At 39.0% G+C, this 11289-nt stretch overlaps 2 protein-coding genes across 4 annotated transcripts in view; one reads left to right on the top strand and one right to left on the bottom strand.

The window, feature by feature from the left end:
* Window positions 1–6707, bottom strand: part of usp24 (ubiquitin specific peptidase 24) — a 58418-nt gene extending 51711 nt beyond the window's left edge. For both annotated transcript variants that reach the window (XM_057841316.1, XM_057841317.1), the window contains exons 1-6: window positions 6304–6707; window positions 2366–2534; window positions 2180–2247; window positions 1958–2101; window positions 1674–1799; window positions 1079–1114 (exon numbers count right to left, since the gene is read on the bottom strand). In XM_057841316.1, the coding sequence (XP_057697299.1) occupies window positions 1079–1114; window positions 1674–1799; window positions 1958–2101; window positions 2180–2247; window positions 2366–2534; window positions 6304–6582 (822 nt within the window). In that variant the 5' untranslated portion in view covers window positions 6583–6707. The remainder of the gene's footprint in view (window positions 1–1078; window positions 1115–1673; window positions 1800–1957; window positions 2102–2179; window positions 2248–2365; window positions 2535–6303) is intronic.
* On the top strand, window positions 2340–10945 carry bloc1s2 (biogenesis of lysosomal organelles complex-1, subunit 2). 2 transcript variants are annotated; one of them, XM_057841319.1, is made up of 5 exons: window positions 2340–2474; window positions 9594–9710; window positions 9801–9920; window positions 10006–10110; window positions 10435–10945. In XM_057841319.1, the coding sequence occupies exons 2-5, from the start codon at window positions 9668–9670 to the stop codon at window positions 10464–10466; spliced, it is 300 nt and encodes a 99-aa protein (XP_057697302.1). In that variant the 5' UTR covers window positions 2340–2474; window positions 9594–9667; the 3' UTR covers window positions 10467–10945. The 2 variants fall into 2 exon arrangements, with proteins under 2 accessions (XP_057697302.1, XP_057697301.1); XM_057841318.1 differs by lacking the exon at window positions 2340–2474 and adding an exon at window positions 8307–8484.
* Window positions 10946–11289: the final 344 nt, after the last annotated feature.

The raw sequence follows: 11289 nt of genomic DNA on the forward strand, positions 1-11289 counted from the left end.
CCATATGGAAATGCATTGGCTGGTTGTCAAGAGCATTCCAAAGGAACAGGTGGTACCATAACTCAAAATTGCTGTTAGCAATGAGAAACGTGAAAAAGTGACCGGAGACATTTCTTCGGGTGAAACTGTGCGATTCAAGTTACACAATTCTCTAACAATTGGGCTTTACATCCTGATACTGCAAACAGCGGATAAAAAATGGAATCTGATTTTTTCTGATAAATATCTTCCAATTTGCCTAAAAACTTCTGTCAATGCAGAGGCAGCATAAAATGTATGATCTTGACATCACTGAAAAGGCATATTGCTGACATTTATCTCATTCACTACCAAAGACGTATAAAATCTTTAAGATGTTCAACTGCTCATAACTAAAGAACAAAAACAGTTTCAATAGTTTATGATGAAATATGCAAATCTAATCTTTTTTTGGAACTTCTTTGCTCATGTAGCCATGGAACATAATATTCTGTGGCGTTTGAAGTGAAGGTCTTGTTACATGATGTCTGGTAGTGAATGGGTTAATGTATCTATCGTCACATTTGCACAAACAATACTAATGAACACATTAAAAATTCACTACTGCAAATCAAAACTAAAGAGCATGGGTGTCAAGACTTTTCCGAAAACGGCCACAATGGGGGCAGGTTTCTGTTCAAACTGATCCTGCATAGTTTAAGATTTCTGCTGAAACAGGCAGCACCTGACTGCAGTCAACTGATTACACTCGTAAAACACCAGATAGGTGAAAAGGTGTCCTCTTGACTGGTTCGAATGAAAATCTGCACCCACTGTGTACCTTGAGGACCCCTACTATGGAGCAAAATGAATGCATAAAAAAATTAATATTGTGTGTGTCCAATAAAAATAAAATGATTTGGATGTTATCCATATAAATGGTGGGAATAGTTAATACAGTTAATATGCAATCTAAAATTTTATTAATAATCATTCATTGGTGTAGTATAATAATGAGTTATCACTACCCGGTGTTGACAAGGCAGCTTTTACAACCAGATGTTTTATTGTGACATGTCAAGGGATGGTGCGCAGGTCAAGTCTTTTTTAGAATACTTACTTGATTGACTAAATCCACCAGCCAACCGTGGGGCTCCTGAAACAGATCAATGTACTTTTAGTGGATTTATTTCACATTATCTTCTAGCTGTGTGTAAACACTACATACAATATGATGCGCATATACACAAATAGAGCAGATGAAGAACTCAATGACCTGCTATTCAGGAATGATTTCATTAGTTATTGTAAACTAACGTATGTGTACACTGTAACTTCATGCAAAAGTAAATAATTGACATATACTGAATTGTGATAGGTCAACATAATCTAGAACACATTCATTCTGCTGCCCTTACCCTGCTGAATAACCCAGATCAAATTCAATTAAATATTTAACTGCTCCCTTAAGGGTTTTTAAATTGCAGTTTTACTAAACACATATTCACACACTCCAGTTTTTATTGGCATTTATGGCAATACGCTTTTAGCTGACCCACTTCAAAGTCCGTAGGGTCGGACAGAATTTCCATCTAGATCGATAAAACTATCGTACCTAACATCCTTAAAAAATAACCTCGCTTTACAATCTTGTACATTTAACATAAAATGTGCCCTTTGTAATGTCTCTCAGTGTCAAGCAAGTTCAGCCTTACTTTTTGATAAGTGTTGCTTGGTGAAACTGCAAACATGCTAGCCTCGTCTCCAAACACTTCGGCCCAGTTCCTTTGGCACGACTTCATCCGGTTCTTAAAATGGTACTCGTTGTCCGGGTTGAAGGCCTGGATACAGCAAGGAGTGATAAAACTGTCAGGTAATACAGGAAGTATTGCAATATCTGGGAAAATGATCAGAATGTGGATGATTTCACAGATAAAAAGATTGAATCAGAAGGAGTAGCAAGTAGAGAATGTAAAAGTAGGTTGTAAATAATACACACCATTGCCAAGACACCCATTAGGTTGACAGGAACTGGGTCCTGCTTGACCCGCTCAGCCACCAGCTCCACCAACAACATAAGCATGTTGTAAATTCCCTCGTGGATCTCTGTGCACCACTTGTGCACAGCACTGCTGGTCAGCAACTGGCAATGAGATGAAGAAAAATATAAAAATGAGTCATTTGTGAGATCTTTGGTCTGTTGGGCGACTCGATGGCTCACCTTTTTAAAGGCCTCGGGCATGCAGCGTTCGACGAACCTCTTGCAGTTCTCGTCAGCGTCGGCGAGGCCTGATGGAGACATAAAGGTTCAAATTGATAACAAAGAAAATAAGCCACTCCCACAACGGCATCAAAGCGACTACCAGCTTGTATAACAGTATTTCTGTCTTAGAGCAAAGAGTCTCACCGTGCCGTGCGAGGCAAGTGGATGCGATGAGGCATTTGCCCAGCGACTCCTCTCTCTTGTACGGAATGGACCAGTGGTCGGTGAACACTCGGCTCTCCAGCTCATACAGGTTGGTAGTGGGGAACTCCATGCTTCCGCCAGAGCAGTTGCCATTCTCATCGTTGCTCCTCTGCAAAAACATTTAACGATCATGATAGGGGACTCCAAAATCCTAACTTGTAATAATATTAAAAAAACAAAACAAAAAAAACTTCAGTATAAATAGCGTATTTCACCAATGTTTCCTTTCCATTTCCTCAAATGCTAATCTTCCTAGTCAAAATGTTTCCTTTTCCTGCCTCTTGGTGAAAGTGGAGCGAGCACCTTATGCTCTAGAGTCTGCTCGTCGCTCAAGGATTCCAACTCAAATATGTCTACGACCTGTCTGACACTGAAAACAATATCAGTTTTGTTGTTTTACTGTCGACACATTTGCACTGATTTTTGAATTAAAAATCAACTTTCATACCATTGGCAAAATATGCCTTGCGAAAAAAAAAAAAACAACAGCATCAAAGTAAAGGTTGATTCCCAAAAGATTTTTTATGATTTTGTAGTGTCTTAATATAGCCTGGCCTAATATTACTCAACTGGTATGAAATATTAACATGGTGAACACGGTGGCAACATTTTGATAAATCATGTTGCTTTCAACTTGAAGTCTATTTAATTTATTTAAACTCAGACACCCTTTAAGACAATTCTTCGCATAAATCAACATAGTATCTCAATCCTGCTAAATTAAATCATAATACAGTACTCAAATGTTACACAGACAACGCAGACGTTGAAATAAACACACACGGTGACAACAGCATATTGTTATACATTTTGCCTTGTCACTTCTTAATCAGTATGAGCAAATCGCCAATTACGAGCAGTAAACAATGGTCCTGTGTGGAGTTGCTGCATTGTGTTGCAATACAAATTAGTGACAGTAAAAACAGGAGAACAGAAACACCGAGGTAAAATAGAGCATCCATACTCCGAGCCGTCATGTGTGAAATAAACAAAGTAAATGTCTTGTAATCTGCCTATAAATGAATATGTGTCGGTGAGTAAGCCCTTCTGAATTAAGAAAATTGGAACATCATGGTTTTGTACTCCCACACAGGGATGATAAAATAGGTTCAGCACTGCTGTAATATGTCACACCTCAAGGTAAATATAGAGTTGCAGTGGGTTAAATGGACACATAGATTAGCTTGAGCTAATAGTGTTAGCTCCGGATCAGCAGTACATAATTGTTTGTATTTGTTACCTGTGCCACTAGATGAAACCTTTCTGTATGTTTGTGTTCAAGATAACTTAAGAATGAATAAAGTGATTATTATTAAACTTGTAGTATATGTTTGTACTATGAAACGGAAGAAGTGAATACATTTTGGGTTAACAAGGTAAAAGGTCACATAGGTCGGTAGAGGACTTTTACGATTAATAGGCTAATTCCTTATCAAGTTAACTCAAATTTGCACAGTAGGTGATCTTATGAGAAGAGAAAGGGTCGAAGGTCAGAGAGATCGGATATAAGGAATTTGGTTGCTTAAGCGGAGGTCTCCCCTCTGAGAGTGCTCAAATAGTTTGGTAATGTGTTCACATACAAGGAGTATAGCAGCTAGCTCCAGGTGCCACTACCTATAGACTAAAAATTGACTAATTTCAGCAAGACATGGTAATTCATTTATTCATTCATCTTCTAGACTGCTTATCCTCACAAGGGTCGCAGGAGACATGAGAATAACCATTCCAAATTGTGAAAATGGTCTCTTGACAAGGCAACTGGTTTGACAAAATCTTTAAATAACAGCTTTACGTATGCATTAAGGGGACAGTTTAAATTTGAGATACATCTGCATTCAGATGGGGTCCAAAGGAAATGACTTTTCAAGGAAAATAATGCTTTTACATCTAATTTTGAGTACCTCAGTACAATGCTCTGGAATATTGCTACCACAAAAACAGCAATATTGAAAAATCATCAGTACGCAATAAAGTCACGAGGCGCTTTGACAAGACCGGGAGGTCTCCGAGACAGCAGCACCGTTACTATGCACCCGGCGACTCCCACTGGGACCCTCTGCAACGTGTTTGTCAGAGACACTGCAGGGCTATATTTAGGTGGATTACACGAGGCCAGCGACCTGCAGAAGTCACAAAGTGAGTGGACACGTGGGGAAGAAAAATCAAACATTTTGGATTTTCTTAACGCTCCTTCGTGTTACCCAAACACACCACAATGCTAAAAGGTCATTTAATTAAAATTCCTAAAGTGCCTTGACCTATGAAGTTGGGGCTCAGCTACTGCAAGTAGATACAAACAGCCAGCCCCAGTCGTCATGGTGACAAAAGCCAGATTTGCCATTGGGAAAAATTCCTTTTTTTGACTTGTGAGCAAACAAAGCAGCCATGCAAAATATTAACATTTCAAATCAATGGCAATGTTAAGGCAAAATTCCATTACAAATACACTGCTGCTTTCACTCAAATGAGCTCTACCATCTTTCTGCTTTATTGTATCGCACTTGAATGTGCAGATGTATCTCTTGTGTTCATTTATCTGAAATATGCTCGCATCAACACCATAAACAAGGCTCTCTCTCCACACAGTGACACACAAATGTTTGTGCATGAAGTGAAATGACAACTGTCATTTATATTTAACAGTTTGCATCACAGCATGACAGCAATGATTAGGAGTGAGACAGAGAGAGCCAGCAGGAAGTGGTCAACAGGTTGTTTACATGCATGCAGCTATTCACAACTCTGAGTGACACATCAATGTGGAAGTGAAATCATAGCACAGACTGTTTGGACAATACTTCCACATTATAAATACATGCACATTGAGAGGTGGCTGGTATATTTTCAGGAGAGTTGATCAAGTCTAAATTGTTCTTTAGCCGTGAATGTGAGTGCGAATGCCTTGTCGTTGGCTGGGGATCAGATCAGGGTATACCCTGCCTCTAATAACCCAAAGTCAATTGTGATATGGTAACAGATAATACTGTATATAGAAGGTAATAAATGCAAGAACCTGAAACACATAGTAACAAAATAAAAAGTAGATATGGATTCCATAGGAACCACATCAAAAAATTACAGTAAGTCCATTTGGAGAGGCAAGCAAGCTCTAGGTCGAAAGGCAGTGGGTCACGTAAATCCTTGCAAAGCAGCCTTATGGGCTAATAACACCAATACTATTTGTTATTGTTTTTTTGCCCTGAATTTCTACTCACATTAAAATGATTTGACATGACAGCTTACAAAAAGCATATGACATCTACCAACCAGAGGTCAAGTAGTGCTGTTTGTTTACCGATTAGGTGTGTGTCTACATCACTGGGCTGGAACATTTTCAACAAACAATAATACAAATGCAAAGGCTAAACTGTCTACAAGAATTGCGAAACCACAATAAAATGTCCAGTGCCTTGGAATGCACTCATCGAAGAGCCAGGGTCATGTACAAGCATGTAAAGTGGATTTGCAAAAGAGATGCATTGGATTGGCCTGAATTATTACAACAAACCTGGTTGAATTTATCTAAGTTTAAGGAGGGGAAAAATCTGTGCATACCCTCTAATGAGGTGCAGCTCGTGCTCCCCTTTACATGGAACTCTCAATGAAGCAAGGAATGCCGCTACTGAGGTTAGCTCCTAAGTTTTAAGTCACTAAGGATCGCGGATAAAAGTATTCCCGAGTAAACGCTCAGGCCACTACCAGCCGGCGTAATGCCTTGGCGCCAAAGCACAGGGGGAGCGATCCACAGCCACCCGCCTGCTCTGACAGCTCACGTCGGTCTGGCTGCGGAGCTAGCGTCGATGCTAAAGCGGACCTTAAATGGGCGAAGCCGCTCTAAGTTTCGGTAGCTCAGCGCTAGAAACGAAGTCTGTTCTCACCTCTCCGTCAACGACGTCATGGTATGCGGGTGGAGGGTCGAAGCCACTGGTGCCGGTTCTCCCGCTCGTCTCCCCGTCGCCGCTCGTACTCAAGGCGGGGGCAGGCCCGCTCTCCATGGGCTCATATCCGTAGCCGAGCCCCGGGCTTTCGTTGGTCAGGAGCGCGACCGCCTCGTTGATGTCGTTCTTGGCCAAGCGGAGCGCTTTCCTTATCACGTCGGGGTCCGGGAAGCCCATGCAGAGGAGCGTGGTGATGTGCTGCTCCTCTTCGGTCTCCATGATTGGGGTGTCTCCGTGTTCGCTAGTAGCGAAGATGTTTGGGGCACAGCCCTGTAGCTGTGCACGCCGCCATGTTTACAGCCCGCTGCTGACTGACGGTCACGATCAGTCTTCCCCCACTACAGTTACAGCGCCCACACAGGTGTTATGCACACTTCGCCACCCTCGGAAATAACAATTTCCGAAAAAAGTAGCAAAATACACACAAAAAAAGCTAAATTAAAAAAAAATATATATCCTTAATACTACTACATTTAAGTAAAACATTTTTGGGACTACAGCATATGTATAAAATAAAATAAAATTGTATTTATATTTAATATATAATTGATCTACTAGCATAAAAAAAACTTAAAATTTTAAATTAATATAATATAAGAAAATTCGAAAAAAGTAATTTTTTTGTGTGTTTCCATGAAAAAAATCATTAAGGTTATTTATTATATTAAGAAGACGTCAACGTCCCCTCAATTATTTTACGATTTTGTATTTAAGTCAATAATTGTTCATTATTGCCCTCTGGTCGTTTTTACCTAAGAACGTTTCGTTTTACAGCTACTGATTTATTTATATAATTTATAATATATATTTATTATTTATTGCTGTACAGGTCTTTTGTTTGCACTAGCTATGTGAGCTGCTGTTTTTATTCCTCTTTCATTGCGCTTCTTGTCCAACAAGAATAAGGGAATGCTTCTTCTGATTCCTCCTTAAAGTTTTTAAAATCTCATATTAATTTAAACTGTTCACCCTTTGAGGTTTGATTTGAATATTTAGCTCCTCTTTTATGCGGTTTGGGCAAGAAAACATTTTTTAAAAATAATATTCTACGTTTTAATACTGGAATATATATGGTAAAAACATATGTAGAACAGACAAATAAAACTATAAATAAATATATGCTCGCGTGACGTTTCCGAATTCCCTCCAAATTCCACCCCTTTTTAAACATGTCAGCTTGGTTTCAATTCTGGATCTGATTCATACGTTCCTTTAAACGAAACCGATTAAAGATCTTATTAACTTTTGCTTCCGATAATTATACCAAATTGTAAGGGCGTGGTAGCGCTTACATAGATATCATATTTAAAACTAGATATCTATTGCGCTCTGTAAGCCAAAGGGGATAATAGTCGTCACTTTTCGGCCATTTTGTGTCGGAGCTGCTCCATAAATATAATTTTATAGACAACTTTCCTGGGCGGAAATAGTTCTAAGTTGCTCATTGTTCAACCAATTCCGAAACGGCTTGGCTCTTCTAAACGTCATAGACCTAGGTATTTATTCGAAAAACTACAAAGTTACATATTTGTTTTTAATACACACTCTGAATGAATTGATATTTGATATTTTCTGCGTCCTTTATGGTATACTGGGGACGGGTTTCAATAAGCTTCGGCTTCTCCCGTCAGCCCTTTTTCGGGTTGAATAAATTCTAAACACATATAAATGCTGTATGTTTGTTTGGATTTGTCATGCCTGAAGGGAAAATAAATAAAAAAATAAAATAACAAATAAATACTAGCTATCTTGTTATGGTTTGTTATAAACCAAAGCTTTTGTAAAAAGTAAGCGTATTTTAGTGGCCAAAATTACGCCGCTGACTTCACTGTCCATCTCATATAATAAATATCTAAAGCGCCTAGAGTGCATCGGAAGTGGCAGAAGGTGGCAGACGGAAACCACGTGTCATCAGTTCATGTGACATCGAGGGGCGGGTTTCTCTGAACGGACACAAAATGGCCGCCATTGGAGACGACGCTGCTGCAATGGACAGCATTTCCAGGTCCCCCGGGGCTCATTCCACTCCTCCGAACGCTCCCGTGGATTTAGGGAGTCATGGGGAAAATGCAGAGGACGCGAATGAAGCTCCGATGCCTCTGGTTAAAAAAATCAACAATAGTGAGCAATTAAACGTTTGAGCTTCCGTAGCGTGCTAATGCTAATTTTTAATAACAACCAAATGACTATCATGCTGTCACGTGTACCGAATGCAGTATATAGTGTTCTGTATACAGTATGCAGTGCTTTGTGTTATAGAATGCTAACACGTATATTCACATTTATGGGTAGCAATGCATGGGGATACTTTCTTCACTAAGATATGATGCTCAAGATTCAAACTGAACTGTGTCATAGGTGTAAACCGCTGGGTCAAGTTAACATGGTCAATTGGTCATTTTGCCAAACTTTGAGTCTTCTTAATTGACTTTAAAATTTTACTTAATTATTTTTAATGATCATCCACTACTATTCTTATCAAGGATTTGTAAACTTTTTTTTTCTCAGGGCCACATATAAAATAAATCAAAGAACGTAAAGCCCACTTTGACCTTCTTTACTTATAATTTATTCATGCATGCTGTTATTATGGAATTATATTTATTCACGTGGCGGTACTGTACGGTAGCACTGTATTGTTTGGACTTCAAGGCACACTTAAAGTACTTTGGTTGCCCAAATTTAACAGTGCGCCTTATACTCCATTGCACCTTATGAATTCTGGCTGTGCTTTGTGAACTTGAACCTGTTTTGTTGAAGCACAACAGAGCTGCATTATACTGCTCTAGGTACGCAAAACACCCGTAATCATGATTTCTCAAACCCCAAAATAATACAATGAAACAAATAAATGTACAAAACGTCATTTGCAATGTTAAAGGATTAAGAACAAATGCTGTACATTGTACCTTATAATATACCATACAATGACCTATGTATGAATATAAACTACAACAATATTACATTGATGGTGCGTTTTATAATCCAGTTCGTGTCATAGTTAGAAAAGTTGGTTAGTAAATGTGCTAACACTCCTTTAAGCACAAGTAGCAAAATACATTAAAATGCTAATGTTAATTGATAATTTTAGTTATGCAGCAGGCCCCTACAGATGGACGGCATGCTGGAAATGAGCCTTGGACTGTGTTGGACCCAACATCTTGACTAATTTTGGTTCACGTGCTTCTTTTGAAGTTTTGTAATGATTTACTTCACGCTTCTTACTCAAGGTGACGGTGGTGTGGAAACTGCAGAAGAAGCTGTGGAGCCAGCAGAGCCTGACATCAACGAGTTGTGTAGTGACATGTTTGAAAAGATGGCAATATTTCTTCAAGGAGAGCTCACAGGTACCTTTAAAACATTTTGTTAGACCGTCCAGAGCACAGCCACGGTGCCTTATTTGTCCTTTTTTTACACTTTCACGGTCCTTGTTTCAGCCACTTGCGAGGATTATCGCCTGTTGGAGAACATGAACAAGCTAACTAGTCTGAAATATATGGAGATGAAAGATATCAGTATAAACATCAGCCGAAACTTGCAGGACCTTAACAATAAATGTGAGTAAAATACATGAAACTAGTGGCACCGTCAAACAAAGTATAAACAATACTTTCTATTTTTTTCTTATTTACCTTTTCTTAGATGCTAGTCTCCAGCCCTACCTGGACCAGATAAATCAGATTGAGGAGCAAGTGTCTTCACTTGAACAAGCTGCTTATAAACTGGACGCATATTCCAAAAAACTAGGTAACAGACACACACATGCGCACAAAGTCATCATGTCAAACTCGGCTTTGTTAGTTTTTTTTTTAACTATGGATAGAAAGTAGGAGTACTCACTCATTTGGGAATGTTAAAGTTAATGAGTGTGACATTTTTACACTACTAAATCTTCAATTGGGAATAAGTAATTTCATAAATGAATTACTGTACTGTACTTTATTTTGTCAGTTTCTGGTTGGTCTGTAGTTCGCCAGCAGATGGCGGCATCGCACCATAAACAAATTTGTGTTTTGTTTTGTTTTTTTGGTCCTTTTTTGGTTTTCCCTACATATTTCATTGTCTTTCCAGAGGCCAGATTCAAAAAACTTGAGAAGCGATGAAGGCAGCAACCAGCACCACGTAGCTTTCTGTCCATCAGCGTGACTAAGCCCTATTTGACATCCGATGCGGGCCTGGCAAGCTGGGAAGACACAAAACTGATGTTAGAGGCTGCTTTGACTCCTAAACAGCGGGTTAGTGAGGAAGGAGCAGGTCAAGGCAACAGTGTTTTTGCTTAGATTTGAACACATATCACTGAGTGGTGCTGCAAAGGTTGTACAAGAGTGAGTGTGCACTTTATTTAAAGAGCAACAGCCTCATCCTGTTTGGATGGTAGAATAGAAGTTTATGATTGGAACTTCTTTAACATAATTTTTTGAATGTATAAAGATGGTACACAAAGCATGCTCAGAGACTACCATAGGCAAACACGCCAAAGTAATAACCTGAAATGTATTTAACACAAATTAAATGTTTTAATGTTGTAATATATTTACTAATACCGAAACCTTTTTTTTTTCATAATAAAAGATGAAGTGCACTTGTTGTGCAGTCTTGATGTTACTACTACAACAGTAAATACTCATGCGCAATCCAATGAGGCAGTACAAAGCTGCATAAATTAGTCTGTACATGGGTGATAATCCTTAGTTTTCATTGACTGTAGAAGAGACGTTTGTCTTTATGAACACACTTTATGCTTTTATCTGAGATAGTCTCGTCACCTCAAAGGCGTGGGATATCAAAATGCGAATTGGACCTGACAGACCTGACTAAAAAGCTACAACAGCTTTGAGTTTAGTGAATTATTTTGGCAGAGAAGTGTTCACCATGATTGATTTGTGGAAAACCTTTGAGGAAAAATAGGCCATTTCTGTACAGATA

This window comes from Corythoichthys intestinalis, chromosome 7, assembly GCF_030265065.1.
Source record: "Corythoichthys intestinalis isolate RoL2023-P3 chromosome 7, ASM3026506v1, whole genome shotgun sequence".
NCBI lineage: Eukaryota > Metazoa > Chordata > Actinopteri > Syngnathiformes > Syngnathidae > Corythoichthys > Corythoichthys intestinalis.

What these genes read in the sequence shown, in the direction of transcription:
- bloc1s2 (XM_057841318.1), top strand. Translation starts at nt 8,322, where the DNA reads ATGGCCGCCATTGGAGACGACGCTGCTGCAATGGACAGCATTTCCAGG. An exon ending in GCAGGACCTTAACAATAAAT is followed by an intron (nt 9,921 to 10,005) that starts GTGAGTAAAATA and finishes ACCTTTTCTTAG; the next exon opens with ATGCTAGTCTCCAGCCCTAC. An exon ending in CGCATATTCCAAAAAACTAG is followed by an intron (nt 10,111 to 10,434) that starts GTAACAGACACA and finishes TTGTCTTTCCAG; the next exon opens with AGGCCAGATTCAAAAAACTT.